This window comes from Opisthorchis viverrini, assembly GCF_000715545.1.
Source record: "Opisthorchis viverrini unplaced genomic scaffold opera_v5_273, whole genome shotgun sequence".
In the NCBI taxonomy this organism is placed as follows: Eukaryota; Metazoa; Platyhelminthes; class Trematoda; order Opisthorchiida; family Opisthorchiidae; genus Opisthorchis; species Opisthorchis viverrini.
The window spans coordinates 498,509-519,131 of record NW_008751925.1 but is presented as its reverse complement, the minus strand read 5'-3'; the positions used below and the strand labels follow the sequence as shown (position 1 = coordinate 519,131).

The 20,623-nt window shown below is 44.8% G+C and overlaps 2 protein-coding genes across 2 annotated transcripts in view; one reads left to right on the top strand and one right to left on the bottom strand.

Annotated features, from left to right (window-relative positions):
• T265_09312 (hypothetical protein) overlaps window positions 1-20,623 on the top strand; it is a gene marked incomplete at both ends in the record, with an annotated part of 37,567 nt that overhangs the window by 2,691 nt on the left and 14,253 nt on the right. Inside the window, 4 exons of the mRNA XM_009175341.1 lie at window positions 12-107; window positions 3,066-3,276; window positions 15,501-15,939; window positions 16,843-17,213. Coding sequence (XP_009173605.1) covers window positions 12-107; window positions 3,066-3,276; window positions 15,501-15,939; window positions 16,843-17,213 — 1,117 coding nt within the window. The remainder of the gene's footprint in view (window positions 1-11; window positions 108-3,065; window positions 3,277-15,500; window positions 15,940-16,842; window positions 17,214-20,623) is intronic.
• T265_09311 (hypothetical protein) lies at window positions 11,602-11,796 on the bottom strand (the record flags this gene model as incomplete). The annotated part of the gene is made up of 1 exon (XM_009175340.1): window positions 11,602-11,796. One exon carries the CDS (start codon window positions 11,794-11,796, stop codon window positions 11,602-11,604), a length of 195 nt encoding a protein of 64 aa, XP_009173604.1.

Below are 20,623 nucleotides of genomic sequence, written 5' to 3'. Positions count from 1 at the left end.
CAATTCTGTAGATTTTGTTTCCCATTCACTGAGACACCCGATCACAGTGCCTACAACGAAGAATGGACGACGAAATTGGTAAGCGTCACGACTTTGTCTTCATCATTGTAACCTTTCAAGCAGGCCGATGCTCCCCAACCACAGAAAAAGGTTTCTGAACCCACTTCTGTGAAATAACTTGTAAAAATATATTACTATACTTCATTATCTTCGGTTTTCTTACTGTCACTAGTTAATCTGGTTGCCTCAAGGTCCCACTGTGCTTTTTAACTTCAGCCAAGATATCCGTTTTGCCCAAATTGTCACTTATGGACCGACTCCATTTTCTCGTCGACAAGATGACTACATGTGGAAATCTTCGTCCAGACATTTCACTTGTGCGAGAATTATGCGAATGCTGTTGGTGAGTGTGATCTTCCAGCGTGAACAGTACTCCATGTGTCTGAGGGCCCTCTTCGTTTCCGTTCCTGCGTTAATATGACCGTTTGGATTTGTACATCAGTCGTCAGATTATCCAATCGCCTCCTGAATGCGGTTGGGTGTGCTGAGTTTTTTCGAAGTCGTACCAGAGAGGGAATAATGTGTTCTCAAACCATATATCATTTGTTTGTCTGATCTTATCCGATACATCTGAATTTCTCCTTTTGGCGGATTTAGTGTTCACGTGAATGCCTATGTAGAATTACACACCGTTGGAGGACCCTTACGATGGAACTGATTTCTACTACATTACAGAGTACATTATTCGCAGTGCGCTGGCTTTCTGTGCTGGAATATAAGTGATGGTTTCAAATCACACAGGGCAAATATCCCTGAGGAATTCATAGTGCTTTTGTGTGTCTGTAGTTCCGATCCAGGAAGCACTTTAACCGAGTCTGTTCTCATTGCAACAGGCCCGTCGAGAAATTTCAGAAAAGTAATGGCGGAAAAGCTACCTTTTCTGCTAATCAGATGTTTACTAAATCGGAATAGCAGGACTCCTGGCGAATCGTGAGTGTTTATCTGACTAGTCATCGTTCCTCCCTCTGGGAATGATAAATACCAGATAATAAGTTACCCTTTCATCCCAACCAGCCACGCGAAGCATTTCCTCCGTCAGCTTCTGCCTGTTTAGGCCCCCTACGAATGAGATTTTCGGTACATGGTAAAATCTTAGCTGTAGTGAAGTAACGGTTACTTCGAGTTGTTCGGCAAACATTCTCTACGACCAGTTTTCTTTTAACCAGATTATCCCACTCAGGGGAAACGGATGACTTGAGACCGCTGAAATGGCACTGGTAAATGCTAGTGTACGAAAATTCATTTTACTGGAGACTAGTTATGCATTGAAGAGCAGCGAAATCCTCTTTTTTTTTAAAGTAATCTTATTTTCCGCTGTGTTCCTTTCGAGAAGACATACTTTTCATTCGGTCCTTAGGTAGTCTTTATGTGGGGAGATGATCGTGTATGCGTTGTCGTTTGGGAAGAAGAAAGTCCAACATACTACAGATGGACGAAGAGTCTCGTTATGTGTTCCGATGTGTTTAGTATTCTAAAGATGTATAACTTTCGTCCATGATTCACAATGAGGGTTTGCCCTCAACTGAGAAATCCACTCACACCGTAACTAAGAAAATGTTTGGCTTGTACATTTGTTCCTTATATGGGTCATTTCATTTGTAACTCGACTCATAGCTTGACTTAACTTCTTCCAAGCAAGAGCGTCAAAGCATCTGAATTATTTCATCACACAATGACATAAGACACTGGTTCCGACATTCGTAAACAAACAATTCTGATCACTTTAACTGATCAGCTGCCACAGACCCATGAGTGGTTTTTTTGTTCCAAATGCTGTATTTAGGCTACCTTGTGGCCTGTGTATCTCATGGGATTACTGCTTCGTTTCACCTCGCATCTTAGATCATCTTAGATCATTCACCAATCATGCGGATTTCAAATAGGACAGTTGAAATTACGACAACAGCCAACGCCATACGGTTGGGATTTGCTTTACCATGTTACTATCCTTGAGGGCCGTTCGCCATCAAGGACCTGGTTTGGGAATCCGGCGGTATTTATGCATTCATAGGGAGCGTCTGGACCACCTCAACTCTATGCGACAGAGTTCATCCCGTCCAGTGTTGTAAGGGCTGCCCCATCTCACGATCCCTCTTCAACTTTGTTATTCGCGTGGTGCTTGAAACTGCTCTGGCTGCCTGTGAAGCCTTGGGGATAGAAATACTCACGTACACACCTCACACGCGTCCACTCACAAACATTGCGTATGCGGTCGATATTTTTCTCTCTGGCTCGATAATTCTGCCTCGCGGTTTGATATACGTTTCACACCTAGAAAGTGTAAGGTGCTGCTACGACGCTGGGTAGTATTAAACCCAAACTTCAAGTTTGCAGGCGACCCTGTCGACTTGTTCACCTGGGCAGTTGTACAAGTTCCGATCGACTGACTGGAGAGGAGGTTACTTCTCCAGTCGAGACCAAAGTACGAGACCAGTAGCGTCAACATGACGTCAGTGTGTCAAGGGCACAGTATGCACAGTCGCGGTGCCATCCACACTGCTCTCTGGATTAGAAACGCGGCCTGTACACACAGAGTACTTACGAAAGCTGTAAATGTCTGATCATCAGTGTCTCCGAAACACCAATCTGGTTTGGTGGGAACATGTCGATGCACGTCAGATTGTTTATAGAAGAAGAGCCCTCCCTTGATAAATACTACGAAGTTTCCGCTTAATACGTAGAGCTGTAATAGGAAAAACTTGTGGTTATGTTGATTCTGTGGACCGAATGTTTGTCAGAAATGTCAGTTGGTTCATTACCATAATACACGCTTGTTCTTATCTAAAGAAGCTATGGCGTGCTTCTTCAGTCTTTATCAAAAGTACATTAATCGAATTTAGGCCCCGTGTTTCTTGTCTTCGTTTCTGCATAACTTACTTCCACGCTCATGAAAGACTCCATCATATATGCTACTGAATCAGTTTACAGTAGTCAAAGTGGTGCTCTGAAAATCACGTCTGAAGCTATGGAAAACAGTTAGTGTGCAGGCACTTATTTCGTTACAGCCAAGATGCGGGGACGATCAGACAAATATTTCGCCTTATAACAGTTCAACTTCGGCGTCCACACGCTCAAATACGTTTGGGGTCGTTAAAGCTGTTGTCCCACTTGTCCAGTCCCTCGTTCCTCCTTGCTCATGCATCTGACTCGGCTGATCCATCCGCTGTCCAAAATTTGTGTACGATGGTCCGGGATCTGATCCTCACTCATCTACAGGTAAGTCATATTCCTGGTGACTGCCCTGTTTTTTGACGATACTTTGCCGTGATGAATGGTCGTCACTGCTCTTTTGAATGGGCCTTATGAGATTCTACCCGATGCTGCAGTTCATTTCGTATCTCTCCTCAGTCTCCTTTTTGCGTGCCTATGCTGCAATGGACTCAGTAGGGCTCTCAAAGAGTGTGGCAAACGAAAAGCAGCAAATTTACTTTGAGGGATTTGAAAACTATTCAAGTGTTTCCTATCATACTAGATAAACGTTCATTCATGGTTGCACCTTTTCATAATTATGCGGTTTTAAGTGGATTCATTTTGAACCTGGCTGGTTTACATTTATGAATGCACCGTTATGTAGGTCTGTTACGGTCAAACTGAAAATCTCGCGTAACCTATAGACCATTTAAAGAATTGAGATCAGTGAGATTCTATGGGTGATGTACAGTTTGAGTCTCTTTCTTGTTCTGTGGGTAAAACCAGTTTACCGCTGAAAAACCGCGAAGCACCGTTCTGCTGTTTCATCCGTATTCGGAAGCATTAATAGTGGGCGATCTAAACTGCCAACCTCCCGTCTGGTAGTTGAAGACTAAACCGTTCGACCATGAGCTGCCGTCAACAGTTTGATTTACTCGAACCTAGATGGGATATAGCGCCAGCCATCCTTCAATCACGAAGAGACTGACAGCAACATCAGTACCAACACTGATGTTGCTGTCATTGATGATGATGATGATGATGACAATCACGAAATTCACATCACGTGTTCACGTGCGCACCGGTTCCATGAGTGATCACTCCTCAGGCAGAAGGTCAACGCGAATTTTCCTTCCTTTTGATCCACCTATATATGATAATGTGATTGCTTGGGGAGTTGAGCGACCGAGTAACGGTGATTTCGAATTTACTCGGCAATTCGTAAGGTCCACACTGCCGATGATTTCCAATAAGGATGAAACAGCTGTAAAATAGGATAATCATTCAGCTATAACACCATTTTGGTGCCTCGCTACCATGCCACCCGAAGGAAGCACGAGGGCTAGGATGCTGCCAGGTTGCCCAAGCCTAGACAGGTGGAAGTCGAGAGATAGAGGTCGGTTTTGAACCACGGACCTCCCGGTCAGTAAATTCGCGCTTTACCTACTGAGTAAGCTCTCAGATGTGCAGTACTTCTTAGCTCTTCAGCATAAGTTGATTTCAGTTACAAGCTTACCTGGGACTTAGGTGCCTAGGTATTATACCGTCAGTATTCACTTCGTGTCAATGTGTATGGTACAATAGAGGTTGGATGCCTAGTACTTTAACCCATGCCTTTAATTGAAAGTGCGTAAGTGTCGGGTGCCAAGATGTCACAGGAATCAGGTTTCCAATATTCATTTCAAGATGTATCAATGTCAATCTGCTGGCCCAAAAAGGTCATCATGAAACATCTCATTTTGAATTACAAACTGAAGGAAAAACCATGGTAACGACGAGATGTATTTATACCGGCGTTCCTCACGACCATGCTGACGGTGTATTCAAGCGCCGAGCACTTGACGCAACACAAGTGTCTAAACCTAACACAATACCCCTAATGTTGCTGAAAACTCTTTCACAGTCTACGACCCGGTTTGTCCCCTTGAGGCGCATCAGGTAGGTGCGGTTCCCGAGTTTTCCTGAGCCTTATGTTTCAGTTGAACAAATGCTATGCGAACAATTATGTCTTCTCTTTCAGTCAGAATCCGTACGTCCGTTTTTACTTTTGGTTGTCTATTGATTCATCTGCGATTACCGTGACACATAACGAGATATCGGCAGGACTATCAGAACACTTGAGACATGCGAAGAGCGCCTCAAAAATTATCTACACTGTTAGCTGGCCCCTGCTCAACACAAGAAAAGCTGGATAGCAAAGGTTCTTGCTACATGGAGGCAGCTTATTAATGCATGCAACTAGAAAAAGTCACATGAAGTCAGACAGCGGACTGATTCAGTCGATTGGCAACTAGCTGTGATCATAGGCTTAAAAACCAAAATGATGTGCATTACGAGAATAAACGGGAAAAAGTCCTATAAATGAAGTGCGTGGCATAACCTCAAAACGTCATATTATTAAATCACGAGCAAGAACAAGACCAAGGACTTGCCTGAGAAATACAGGATTGGCCACGAATTATCTCTCATTGTCTAGAGGAATGTTCAATTAGCAGTAGCTTGGACTGATGCTTGGGAGTAAAAATAACACTAAAATACCAGAAGGGATCTGCGGCGTATTCAGTCTCCAAGGGAAAGCTAGAGGTTGGGCTTTTTGGACAGGTCTCCGTAACCAATGAGATGAACTCGCCGATTTGTATGTCAAGATGATCCGTCTTTCATGTCTAATCAGGGTCAGCAGATACAGTCAAACTGGTAGATCAAGGTTTGTGTGGTGTGTTCAGTGATGTCGGCGTTCGTGTTCTCTCCGAGATCAATAATTTGGCAGCACTATCCGATAGTTCGAACCCTTAATTCTAAAAGAGCTTAATAAACAAGAGTTTTCATGACCTCTGAATGGCAACTAGGATGGATTAACTCTGGCGTGACCGAGGCAACATCACGAGGTTGTATGGATTCTTTTACTTGTCGGTGTATACCCGTCCGGATACCCGTTTTCAGTCTGCTTGTATTTCAAGTGACGTACTCGCTGATCCACTGTCTCACCTGTGGCAATTTATTGCACGCAACCGAAGGCGATCCGTGACAGTGCATGCGTTCGTGTTGAATGAAGTTAGCGTGTTGCCCAGCCCAAGATGACTCTGTGATGTTGTGATCCGTCAGTCCAGCTGGCAGAAATGTTACGTTGCTCAGTTTCTAATTTGAGCTTTAGATGTGTGCTGCAGCTGTCGAGTATCTGGTGGACCGCATGAATTCGATCACGTGTGGATCGCCTAGATCTGCCAGTCTGGATTTTGAACCAACTCTTTTGGTATTTGAACATAGGTTTATTTATACAGATATTTATGGCAGGATGTTTTGAGTATACACTATCTCCTTTTTTTCTACGCGCTATATTTATAGCGCTTCTGCTGGTTCATTCTGATAGTGCACTTCATCCAGGTTTTACGTCTTTCATCACAACTAATGATCGACTTACTCATGTTTTCTCACTGGCTGTTTACATCATTAAGCTACCTTCACGTGACATGAACTATGGGACCCTTGCTGCTCAGTTTTGCTGGTACACTTTGTTTACACGAACATAACAGGATTACCAGCTGAGCTGTGATTGAAATTCCAATGCATATGACAGCGCACAGCACAAATTCAATCCTTTTCGAATCCTCTGGCTCTCAAGATTGGAGCTTGAGATAAATGGTTTCTGAGGGGACAGCTGGTGCTTGAATCCTTTCAATGGTATTAAGTAATGCTATGTACAAACTTTCGTGGACTCAACTGGTGTCAATTTTATGCCTTGCAGACTATCTCGTCTGCGGGTTTCCATTTATTTGTTCGTAACGCGTTAGTGCATCGAACGTGAGCAGCTCAACGTGAGACATCTTAGAGTTACCTGTATTTGAGCAACTTCAGTGCTACTCTGAAGCAAGGAGCGTTACAGCTGTTTTCCGATCCGCCGAGTACGTTGGTGGCAACTACAGTTTCAACATGTCACCATTGCTTGATTAAAATCTGGATACATAAGGCAACTTATCTGTGGGGACCGTCTCAAATCCTCACACATCTTCATCAGGTTTTCACGAAAGTGTATCGTAAGTCTCGCCAAACTCCGCCCGCGACAGTAGAGTGTTGCATTTCTTGCAAAGCAGTGGAGGAATTAGATGCAGAGCACTACTGTTCAGGTGCATACGTGTACATTTCACAGTTTCCCACTAGACTTCTTCCATGATCGGAAGCCCCTAGCCTCGCCTCACGGGGCAGTTCGAATGATTTAGCATCAATCAACTGATGGAGCCTCAAATGTCTTAGCTCGGGATCGCTCAATGTTTAAGGCGCTGGCTTATTGACCGGAAGGTCCGTGGTTCGAACCCGACCTCTGACTCTCGACTTCCCCTGTCTAGGTTTGGGCAATCTGGCAGTATCGCAGCCCTCGTGCTTCATTCGGGTGGCATGGCAGTTAGGCACCTGAAGAATGCTACGGCTGAACGTTTTCGCAGTTCGAAGCCAACCTCAGCACGTCAAGTGCTTCTGTCTAGGTCTGGGTAACTTGGCAGTACCTCAGCCGTCATGCGTCCTTTTGGTAGCATGTCTGGGCCCCGGAGGGGTGTTACGGCTGAATGATCGGCAACTTTCTTCACCCTCCCGGATTTTACACTTTTCACTGACCGAATATGCGGCGGCTGGTACCAACATACTCTCTATAGCCGGCCAACTGGACTCAATGTGACTGTCGGGATCGACCAATGGTTTGATTATGTCCTTTCCTCCATGTCTGACTAACAAAATAAAACATTCATAGGCCCGTACATGCGGGCGGACATATGGACAGTGATCGCAGCCATAACGCGCATTGATATACCCCATCACTCATTTTGTTTGACAAACGATCTAATTTGTTCAGATTATATTTGACCATATTTTGGGGGGGAGACTGTTGACCACACCGTTGATCAGGCGGCTCAGAGACGGTATGGCTCAGTGGTTAGAGTGCGATTTTACTGACCGGAAGGTCCGTGGCTCGAATCCGGCCTCTGCCTCTCGACTTCCCCTGTCTAGGCTTGGGCAACGTGACAGTATCCCAGCCCTCGTGCCTCCCTCCGGTGGCACGCCAGCTAGGCACCGAAAGGGTGCTGCTACAGCTGAACGATTCTATTTTATTTTTCATCATAATCCATTAAGTAGGCAAGAAAATGTTTCAGAGGACTGCACGTATCGGCTCCTAAGCTGCAAGCCTCCCTAGTTATATACTCTCCCCAGAGTGTGCTTCTGAATAGTCACAATGAGTCTGCGTTTCGGTCGTTAGCAATGCTTCTGAAGCGTTCTTTTGCATGTGTGGGAGAGACAGCTAAAACAGTGAGATTCTCATGTAATTGTAGATTCTACAAATCTCTCAGCAACATACAGCTATAGCATTGCAGTATGTTCAACTTGTCATTTTTTTCCGCATTACGTTTGCAATTCTTTGTTAAGCTGCAATCAGGAAGCACAATTTGGCCTCAGTGATCGTGTGAACAAAAGTTCACTTGCTAATTAGAGTTCTTCCGTTTGTGTCTTCTTCCAAGTACTTGTGTGTGTGTGTGTATGCACTGTAATGCTGCGGACTGCATTTAGTAAGAAAACGACCTGAACAACCATTTGCAGATCCATCGATTCCCTACAACAACCGTTAGGATGGATCGATTACGCCCTTATGGGGTCAGAGACAGTGGTAATGATCGATTCGCTCGCGTTTCCTCCCGTTTTCCTACGGTTAGCTTGTCCTATGCCTTTTCCTCTGACAGCAGGTGAACCAATAGCATCTGTTCTATCAACTTGTTGGTATTCCGTTCTGTTCTGTTTGTCAGCTGTGAGGCCTGTACCGTTCTTGCGTTGGTCCGTACTTTTTGGTTCTGTTTCAGCCGAGATTTGTCTACGCCAAAAGCCAATAAATATTGTGCAGCTGATGTTGGAACTTACCAACGCCGCGTGTCTCATGAATCATCATCTTCGTCATTAGTATCAGCTGTGGGATCCACGTTCAGTGGTTGTAGCTGCCACATTTTTGTCCATCGATGATTCGGGGAGGTGAAGTAGGTAGCTGCGCATTGGAGACGGTATCTAATAAATTGGCTGGCGAATACAGCAGTCAGTGGACTGTTAAGTGAGGGAATTGGGGAAGGAGCTACGCATTGAATATCTGATGAAATTCAACCAGGCTGTCTTCCAGTTAGTAGTTTAGAACCACACTGTTCCGCCGCAGTCCGCTGCTCAGCAGTATGATTAACTCTCACTTGGTTTGTTTTCCCCGTGCTGGAGACAAGAGTAGAGTGGTTCGGTTACCGATTAGGGATATTAACACTATTTGACGATGCTCGTGAGTGGAAATGGGTGTTCGAACAACAAGTTTTTACTGGTGACTCAGCTGAATCCATACTGAATCTTTCATCGATGTTTTTCAACTAAATGTGCTGCACAAAGGCAGTCTTCCGTTTCAATTGGAATGATATTTGAGATTTCGATAGCGGACTGTTGAAGAACTCATCAACCAAATAAGTAGTGTTTTGTCAAGATATCGGCGCTGACTTTTCACACGAGAATATCATTCATCGACATGTTGATCATTGGTCGTTGGTTTGTTCGCTGAGCTGGGCAATTTGATTGCAAACGTCTCATCACCAATCTAGGTGGCGTTATCAGTGCGTTATCGGGGAGCGTAGCGGTGGGTTTGTGGTTGTGCCTACCGATATTTCCATCCATAGAAAATGTTGATCGTTATATGCGGTCCTTCTGTCGTCCCTTTTATTCTCCAGAGAGATCACCCATATGTAGCATTTAAGCGATGGCTGTGTTTCGCGTTTTTGTGCAGTGCCTACTTTTTTCGAAGACGATTCTCAAGCGAAACGATGTATTTTAAGGCCCCAGTTTTTATAAAGGTTGATTTTTCCTTGGGGAGGGAACTTGTTTATGATTGGTTTCATTAGATTCGGTAAACTAATCTCAGCCAATCTTACTCAAAAGAGATGCGATTTTTGTTCTGTTCTGTTCTTAGAAGGCTAAGTTTTTACGACTCAGCTGAATCCATACTGAATCTTTCATCGATGTTTTTCAACTAAATGTGCTGCACAAAGGCAGTCTTCCGTTTCAATTGGAATGATATTTGAGATTTCGATAGCGGACTGTTGAAGAACTCATCAACCAAATAAGTAGTGTTTTGTCAAGATATCGGCGCTGACTTTTCACACGAGAATATCATTCATCGACATGTTGATCATTGGTCGTTGGTTTGTTCGCTGAGCTGGGCAATTTGATTGCAAACGTCTCATCACCAATCTAGGTGGCGTTATCAGCGCGTTATTGGGGAGCGTAGCGGTGGGTTTGTGGTTGTGCCTACCGATATTTCCATCCATAGAAAATGTTGATCGTTATATGCGGTCCTTCTGTCGTCCCTTTTATTCTCCAGAGAGATCACCCATATGTAGCATTTAAGCGATGGCTGTGTTTCGCGTTTTTGTGCAGTGCCTACTTTTTTCGAAGACGATTCTCAAGCGAAACGATGTATTTTAAGGCCCCAGTTTTTATAAAGGTTGATTTTTCCTTGGGGAGGGAACTTGTTTATGATTGGTTTCATTAGATTCGGTAAACTAATCTCAGCCAATCTTACTCAAAAGAGATGCGATTTTTGTTCTGTTCTGTTCTTAGAAGGCTACTATGGTGGATGGACGGGATGGCTTGGTGGTTAGAGCGCGAATTTACTGACGGAAGGTGCGTGCTTCGAACCTGAACTCTACCTCTCGATGTCCCCTGTCCAGGCTTGGGCAACCCGGCAGCATCCCAGCCCTCGTGCTTCCTTCGGGTAGTATGACAGCTGGATACTGAAAGAGCAGTATAGCTGAGCGATTTGATTTGATTTGACTGTGGTCGAATTCGACGGACGACCAAGAATGCCTGATTTTCTGAAAGTGCTCGCTGATGGTTGGGCGACACATACGATCTACAGTGCTTTAACTCGTCTGCACATCCCGTGCTTTTTCACACGGCTTTCGGACTGACTGTAAGCACGTTCGAATCGAATTTGAGGTTTGACTTCGTTTTGAGGCAGGAAAATTTTTCGTCCCAGTAGGGCCTTTTAACTCGACTCGTAGCTCATTTGGCAGCACTACTGATAGGGTCACATGTTCTTGTTCCAGTCCGGTCAGTTATTCGACCGGTTTTACCCGAATTCCGGGTGTAGCCACTACATTTTCACCTATCTGAAATTGGAAAATCGTGCATACTTTGTCTTCTGGGGATGTCGTCCTGTAAGTGAAGCCAATCTATGCTGAAAAGCCGAGAAGCACCGTACAGCTGTTTCATCCTTACCAGGAATTATCAGCAGTGCGCATCTCACGAAAATGCTGAGCAGCTGCTCGTGGCCGAACGGTTAAGCGTTCAATCTACTGGCCGGGAGGTCGCGGATTCGAGACTCTCTGGACTTTTATGAGATGCGCACTGCTGATAATTTCCAATAAGGATGAAATAGCTGTACACTGCTTCCCGGCTTTTCAACATAGATTGGCTTCACTGACAGGACAAAATCTCCACAAAAACTCAAATCTGCTCACACTACCAACAATACTTTGTCTTAATTAGCAGGTTCCGGAATGTCTCCGATAAACATTGCGCGGAACATCAATAGATATGTAGTTCTGCTCAAATCTTGATCTAGTGTTCATCCTATTGATGGAATTCTTTGGAGAGATCAAGTTGTTCCACATTCCCTTTGCCCATATTTAGCCAGTCATTGAGTTTTCCTCCGGAGCGACAATGTATGCCTTGTGGAGGTTTCACCATTGTTCTTACGCAGTAGATGCTCGAGTCATTATAGAGTTCTTTGTTGGATACACCGTGACGACGGACGTGGCTAGTCATAACAACATCTCTCCTACCGCATCATTGGCGATCTATTTCAGTTGGTGAACCTCAATGAAGCCTGACCTCTAGCTTCTGAATATCGTCTGCTGACAAAAAGCACGTCTCGCAAAGATAGTTTAGTACCTGGTGGATGGTTGCCTCGAAAACCCGAATTATTGTCTATTAACTGGGCTTTAGGTCAACTGACATTCTCTGTCTTTTCGGTACCGGCCCCTGAAAGCAAAACAACGACAAACTTGTTCTTTCATGGTGAACCACGTTCACCTACATTTGTCAGTAAGTGGTATTAATCGAGTATTATTTATTCGATGATCGAATATCAAGTAACGGTTCTTGTCGTTTTTGGCACTCGATGGTGTCTTTTTTACTGCTAGGTGCACGATGTTACGATAATGCTACAAGTGTAACGGTGACACTACTGATGGGGAGACACGCGAGTAGTATGTGTTGTTCGTAGAATTTCGCTTTGCGTCTTTTGAAAAGGAGAGATCTGTTGCGGAATTCGTGGAGTCACTTCGTAACATTTGCTTGGATTTGACCGAGGAATGAGTGGAGTCAATGAATCTCCAGGATAGTTCAAGAAGACTCGTTCGGGAGAAGATGGGTGTCCAGTTTTTGTAAGTAAGATGCAAATTAGAGTTTTGCTTCCCTGTTCAGTGGTCTGTAACCGGTCAGTTAGCATTTCCCAACACAACTCCCCAGCGAAGGCCTTCTTCCTTTCACAAGTAAATCGCGCCTACTGCAAGATTCTGGCAAGAGTTTGCCAGATGACAGTTTGATATAGAAGCAGAAAGGATGTAATCAGATATTAACTAATCGAATAAGCGGGCTGAACTAAGTCGATTTGACTGCAGCAGCCAACGTGATTCACACAAAGTTGTTTATTTTCAGTAGTAGCACAACAGTTTCGCTGTTCGTACTAATGCTTAGGAAGACCGAATAGCACTACCAGGGCACTCTTCCCATAAGGCCAATTACGTGTTCTTTTTGGAGAAGAATAACTACTCACCAGTAGGAGTTAATATTCAATATGACTACAGACATATAGCGACTAGCTCTCTGCATTGTTATAGAAAAAATCGGTCAGCTGTAACACCCTTTTGGTGCCTAGCTGCCATGCAACCCGAAGGAAGCACCAGGGCTGAGATACTGCCAGGTTGCCCAAGCCTAGACAGGGGGAGTCGAGAGGTAGAGGTCGGGTTCGAACCACAGACATTCCGATCAGTAAACGGATAACAGAAACTCTGCGCCGTTCGTTTCTGTTATCCTTGTTCAAGTACGTTCATAAGGCGTAATGAAGAACAGGTTATGAGATTTTTTCCACCTGACGCGACGTGTCACGACTTTGTCGAGTGTGTATGAAGCAAGTTTGTTCCCCATCCGGGTTAGAACTTTTTGGCGTTGGATCGGTGCACGATTACTGTTCAACACATTTGTTTGAACCATTTTTGCAAAAAATGATACATCATATTCTTGATTGATAACAAGAGTGGTTTGGACATAGGTTATGTGCTACTGATGTTTGTGTTGACAATGCCAAGCCAGACAGGATGATAGTACCTCGGTTTTCAATCTAGGACGTAACTTGGTTTTATTATACATCTGGGAAAATTATTGCTACTACTTATGCTTGGCTTGACGGTTGTCGCATTGCTTTCTCTATACCGTTAAAAGAGCCTTGGAGAAGATACACAGTGCTTCAGCATTACACGCTTTTTCTCCCACCACATATCCCCTGTGACTAAAATGGCTCTAGGACTGCTTTGCTTATGTTGTGCTCATTGTAAAATCTTCGATATAACTTGCCCTCCTCGTAAGGACTTGATTGTGACACTAGGAAGAAATTGTTCCCTAGCAAGTGTCTTGTTTGTCCTCTTGTCGTAAGACTATCCCTCTGTTCGGAGCTATAGAGCTGTCAACAAGGTAACACATGTTATATGAGATATACGATCGAGTTCTTTTTACGCTTTCTTATGACGTTTTATGCGTGGAGTTTGACTGGTCAAAGCTCAAGGCGTGATGTGATCAGTTCGTTCTTGTCTGGTTTCATTACCGTGCATACTTGATGTGCATCACAGACGTGATTGATTGATAATAAGCTTTCTGCTTCCGTTTGTAACTAAATACGCAGTGACTTCAATCTGATCTATCCAGAGTGTGGGACACACTGTTGGTATTTTTCGGACTACCGTTCTCCACATGCTTTCTAGTTCTACGTCTTCTGTTTTATTAAAACTGGAAGCTTGGCGATTTCCACCGCCTCGGTCGTCAGAAGTGGTGTGGACTGTCGTCTCCGCCTCAGAACTTCAACATTTTCCAGATCTGTTTTGTATACCGTGTTCAGTGAATGTTCCGCCATTGCAGAGTCTTTCAGTAAAGCTGGATATTCATCTGCGTTTCTCGGCGGCCTGTTTATTTTTCTCCGGTACTCTCCGATTCTCGTGTGAAGTTCCTTGGCCGTCTGTCCTGTATAGACTTTAGTGCAGTCGTTGCACTTAATTTTGTTGACCGTACCTGGTCCTGTTCGCCGGAAAAAAACTAAAAAAGAAATCGTTCAGCTATGGCTACCTTTCGGTGTCTGCTACGATGCCAACAGAAGTGGTCGCGAGGGCTGGGATACTGCCAGGTTGACCAAGCTTAGAAAAGAGTAGTCGAGATGCTGAAGTTGGCGGGTCATTAGGTAGGCGGAGTCCCCGAGGTTCCGTCAACCTCATGGCCTATTTGAACTCAAATTGGGCAGATTTTGGCAAATGTACCCATTTGCATATCAATATGGTTTTCATGAGGGACCCATCTGAATCTCTCCTTTATGCTATTCTTCAACTGAATGTGCTGCACAAAGACTGCTCACAAGATCGCCGGAAAGTCTTCTACAGCGGACGACAAGTTACCCCTTTCTTTGGACTCATCAGGAAGGGAACTGCACATACCTGATAAGTACCATGAAGGGTGAAACCGGTCGTGCGCTGTGGAATTGTTTTCAACGGTAACGTGAAAACGTTTGGCCCCTTTGTGGAATAAGTCGCTTGTAGCGTCGTTTTTAGTACTGTTTTATCTTCTCGTCCTTGATGGCACGTTGTGCTTGGCGACAGTTCGATTCACACTGCTTTACAAATGTCCGACTGTTAGCGTCTTGGAAGCATCGTCTGGCTCTGGTGAGAGCACCAGATTGGCAACGAGAAGGTAGTTTTGGAAGAGACAGTTTGCGCACGGTTCGCGCAACAATTTATTTATTTTACATCGGCTTACTCCTGTGGTAGGATGAGTCGGCTACATATTTCGTATGTCAGGATACTGTCTGTTTTATAGAGCTCTTTTTGGTCAAAATATGGTCCGTGACGTAACCGCATAGTGTTGAAGAATTTTTCATAGAACTCAACTCCTCGGGGCGGAACACAGTGGATGCTGGTAACACTGTCCGACATGGTCCAATCACGCAGCCATTGGCCATCGCGTCCCTCAAGTGGCTATCCCCTCCCTGTCTGTCATCGGTGAATGAATCTGCCGCTCATTGAATCGACGTACCCTTAGTGCGTAGTTTGTGACTGAATGACTGTTTTTTAGACAAGTAGAATGTTAACTCCCGAGGCAGTCAATTCTTTTTCGGTCCATCGGCCGCTTCAACCAAAGCAGTATTCGGGAAGTTTTGTTGTTCTCAGGAGACTGCATTCAACTCATTTTATAATTCTTTGACCGTTCAGGACCTACAAACACATTGCTTGGGAGCAGATCCAGAAGCTCCTTCTCTGCCACCACCACACAGTGCAGCAAAGGAGATGCAAGTTTTCGCAATCAACCTGTTACTTGACTGGGAAGAACAGCTGCAGAACGGTCGGTTTCCTACACGCTACACCTCAGATTTCGGTGTTCACACTCTTCCCGATACACAAACACTAACATGGATTCCTTCCAGTGTGGCTCGTGGTCAGTTCAAAGGTCTCCTCAGGTACCTCCGAAGTGGCGAAGTGAACAAACCTTCCCGCACACCCACCGGCAGCTCCAGTCTGATCGTGGTCAAAAAACTGTTTTTGGAGTTGGATCGTAAGCGTTCTACAGAACGACAGCGGCTATTGGCCTCCCAAGAAGCGGAAGCTGTGACAGCTCGTCGACACCTAAAGCGGTGCCTTACTCGTATTTCCGGTAGGTGTTCGATCCGGGCTCAGGCTGCTAGATGGCATCCAACCCCGGGGTTCCTATTATTTCTATGTATCGTTGAGTCGTCCGGGGAATCTGTTTTGTCCTCCGGACTCCATGGCAAGGAATTTGAACACTGGACATTTCGGTTCTGGTGTAATAATCATTCTAATTGGTGTTCAAATCCACGGGGCGGATTCGAACGGCGGACCTTCCAGTCAGTACTTTTGTGCTCTAACAGCTGATCCATCTGATCCCGAAAAGCACATTCAGGCAGAGCATTTTGTTCTCACTGAAACTCACTGAGTAGGTGCTCACTTATCTTGCTCCTACTCAATAGTTGCAGATCGCTGCCCTCTGGCACACGAGCTAACCGGCCGATTTGTACAGTCGATGAACTCCACTTTTTGGTGACTCATGAACCAGCTATTGGCAGTTATTGGCCAGGTGGCCCAAGTGGTTAGAGCGTGAATTTACCGACCTGAAGGTCCGTGGTTCGAACCCGACCTCTGCCACTCTACTTCCCCTGTCTAGGGGCAACCTGGCAGTATACCAGCCCTCGTGCTTCCTCCGGGTGGCATGGCAGCTAGGCACCGGAAGGGTATTACAGCTGAACGATTATTATTATTATTATAAATGGTCCAATCTCCCGCTGGATAGGACAGTTTAACCAGTGTCCTAACAAGTCAGCAGCTAGCTTGATGAAGAACTACGCCCAAACTTTTGTTCATCTTTAAATATTAGCGTTCTTTTTTTAAATTTTGTCGACTCCACTTATTTGAGTTGTACTAAGCGTTGACTCATGCCTTCACTGCATTTTTGTATGAAACCTGATGGGCTGTTATCGTCTCAGCGTGTGAGGCTATCCCAGGAAACATATGAACTGACCTAGTGATCACTATCTTCCAGCTCTTTCGGATCAAGTCGAAGAAAATCTCACTTCTCTCGCTTCGGTGCTAGAGTTGTTAGTCCCAGATCCATTTCAACAGTCCTGCGAAGATGTCAACCGTAATGATGACATTGGTGAACCAGATCCCTCAGCCCCGGTTGCCTCCGTCGAATACAACCGTGCCCATGGCCGTCTTTTTGGAAGTTCGAGTGGTCTTGGTCTCGGTGCTGAAGGAATCGAAATCCGACTTCCGTGTGTCCCAGGATCTGGCGGACAAATTCGTGTCCCTATCATCCGAGACGATGGCACTCGGGTTCTGGAGGAATCGGCTCAAGAGCACGCGAAATTGGCCAGAGAAAAGCATGAACCTCTTCTTTATTCCTGGTTGCAGGTGAGATCCCCTTCTGGTAACATGGCTGTATTGACGTCAGCAGTCATTCCATTCGGTACTTCTACATAAAAATGTTGAAACCACCACCGCGAATATCAGGCGGTTTCGGCGTCCCCGTCCAATTATTTGTGTAATCCAGTTGGTGACACGGAGCTTGTAACGAATGTCTCTATCGTCTCATGAGTGTTTGCAAGATTTAATGAAACGTTTACCACTCTCACACTCCTTATAAGGTTGCTGGAAACTGTTTGTCATCTCACGACAAGTTTCATTCGTCTTGGGGCTCACCAGGTAGGCGCAGTCCCATATTTTCTCTTGATCTCATGTTCTCCTTGAACCCATATTTCACGAAATTAGCAAACTTCGCTCATTTGCGCACCATTTTGGTTCCACAGGATACTCAGCTGAATCTCGCTTGTGATGATCTCCAACTGAATGTACTTACCATGTTTCAGTTGGTGCGATTGGTCTTGAAGGCGACCTGTGGAAATTTCCCCTTGACGGGGAATAGCTCAAACACGCTTCTGAGGCACGTTTCTATTCATTGGAAAATATGACCATTTCTGCATCACTCTTTAACTTCTTCAGCTTTGATCTATTGAAGTCAGCTACTAATCGAACCCAAACATCTTAATACATCAGGTGCCTCCGGAGCCGCTCACTGCACTCGTTGCTAGCACACAGGGTTTCTGCTCATCACCTGCAAGCCAAACCGATTAATTTGAATCTACCGACGAGGACGTAGTTGCCTAATAGAAACCCTTCTTATGGTTGTATCTGCTCGTTTTTTTTCACTGGCGCCGTCATTACACCGTACGCCCAGTTTACGGCAAACTTTTTGTGTGTACGGTACTCCCTCTGTCTAAAGTTCCTCCGTCTGTCAAACTCAGTGGAGCGTCACTGTCAGCACTGATGCTACTGTCCGTGATAATTGACAGGAAGGTCACACTTGAGCGATAGCTTAGCAGCATCTTCCGTTTACTACCGATTTGCCTTTTGAAGTCCTTATAAATAGCGAGCAAGTAAAGAATAACTCTCCAGTGTGCTATTTTGTCAGTTACACCGTATCGCTGTTCTGTCGGTTCTTTTTATCCTCTCAGCTCAGTAGAGCAGCTCACAGTAAGGTATTCAGAGTTTTAAAACTTGTCAGTGATTACAGTGTTCACAGAACTGATGTCCATTTTCGAAGAAATTACCGAAAGAATCCCTGAAACATCCTATTGTGTTTTGGAAGGGTGCGAAGCAGTGTTAAGGAACGTTGAGCTTCAGTTAGCTATAAATTCCACCATATTTGTCCTCATTTTTAGATTTTACGGCATTTCCGATAAATCCTTCGAAGGTTTAGTCGTGCGTTGTCTCCCACTGTATCTGGTGCATCCACAGTATACAAGATCCTTTTGCAGGTCACATGATTGCGTCCTACGCGTATTCGAACGGGTTTATTTCTCAATTCGTGTGTGTGTGTGACATTCTAGTGGCCCTATATATCGAGAAAGGAGCCGCAGTTTTGCTGTTTGGGCAACACGGTTTGAGGCGTTGCTGTAGTCGTTCACTTCTTACCCTCTTATGGCTGTGTGATCCAGGTTGCTCTTTTTCCCAGCAATCAGCATCCCTTTTCCCCATTCGTGGTTCCATTTGATGTGACTTGCACAATTGCCTTTTCTGAAAACGTATTCTGGTCAGCCAAAGGGCCTTCGTTCATCTTTGTTGTTTCGAAAATTCAAAGATGTTTTGGTGTTTGCATATTGGAGAAGCTTTCCATACTCGCTATGTCTGTGATCTTTTCTTCAAGAACGTCCGACGCAATGTGCAATTTCCTTTCGTTTTTCTTGGAACTTACTCGGAAGGAGTAAGAAATTGTTCGACAACTATTTTTGATTGATCAAAATTCCTCGGGCTGCGTTTGGAGCCTACTCTGGCCTATTCATCTACCACCGACGACGGTTAATCGTTTCACTCATCTGATGACCTACGCTGAGTTTCCTGAAGCTGAACGAGAGGGGAAAACAGTTAGTCCCAATGGCACTCCGCACACTTTCACTGTCAAATAACCTTCAAGCTCGTCTGCTAAAGGGGTCGATAGTGTATTGTTGTTTCTGGTCAGGAATGAGGAGAATGGACCATCATTCATACTGATCATACACACACTGATCTGTCCTTGCAGATGAGGAGCTGCACGTCCAAATGGGATTCTAATCGGTTTTTGACCATGCGCCCTGTTGCTTTGATTTTGTGACGCCAATCACTCTGTATGTACATAACAAATGGATCAGTCGAGTGCCTCAGTCTGTCTTCGAGTCCAGATTGGTGTGCGCCTGTTAGACATGATGCTCCAAGCTGAGTGCAGTTCACTATTTGTGAAGTTAGCACTGCCCATTAGGACTACACTGTTCACCGAATAAATGTAGTGCTATGCGATTGTAGGTTGTACTACGGCATTTGTAACTGACCATATACTTTACTAAACCTCTTCATTAACTGGGTGCTGTGACCTTGTTAAGAAAAACATGTGCATTTAACATGCTGTCTTTCAGACACCTTAAGTTGTGTTGTTTCTGTGCTCTGGTCGGTCAATTTCTACCCTTTACTTTGGACCATCCCAGTGTACTCAACAAGATCTAAGTGAATTTCGCTGCATAGTACAGCCTTGTGGGATGGTCGGGCGTAAACGTCAGGTCTATGTTTACAGGGCAAACTGTACGTGCATTTGTCTTCAACCCCTTGGATTTAAAGAGACCCTCATCTGTTTCAGTGTTAATTGCCGGCCCGGCAGGACACCTGTTCTTGGTTGTCTACAAATCGCATCCGTTATTGACGATATATAGATGGTCGATATCCGTGTGTGTTGATGCTGCAAGTTTCGTTTCGCAATGCTTTTAGCTTGTCAGTGTCGCAGGCAAGTAGTTTCGGCAATAACCAGTCCCACTTTGTATGCGTGCAACAGTCGTCTTATCTGTGGGCTCGTTGCTGAGAAAAGGGAACAGCCGATCTTGGTGATTCGTAGCTCGAAAATGAATGAAAGTATCAATTTTCTTATCATAGTGCTCCATTTTTAATCAGACCAACAGTGCATCGTCATGCATCTCACCACTCGCCATTTCACGTGATCCGTTGTAAGCACCAGCTGATCTCGGTTTTTAGTTAAGCTCTATTCTTAAAAGGGCTTGTACGTCTAAGCACAGCTGTACAACTCACTGTTTGGATTCCAGTTCGTGTATGCGTCCCCCCTAAAACCTTTGGTGAAACAGCGGAGTGACTGCCGTGAATGCAGTAACTGAACTCGAGCACATTTATCTTGTATGTTTTAGAGAATAACTGTACTTTTGTTGTACTGGATTGTGCGACCATACGCTATTTGGTGGGTCGTCCACAATCTGGGCCTTCGTGCGTTTTCTGCGGATTGTGGACGT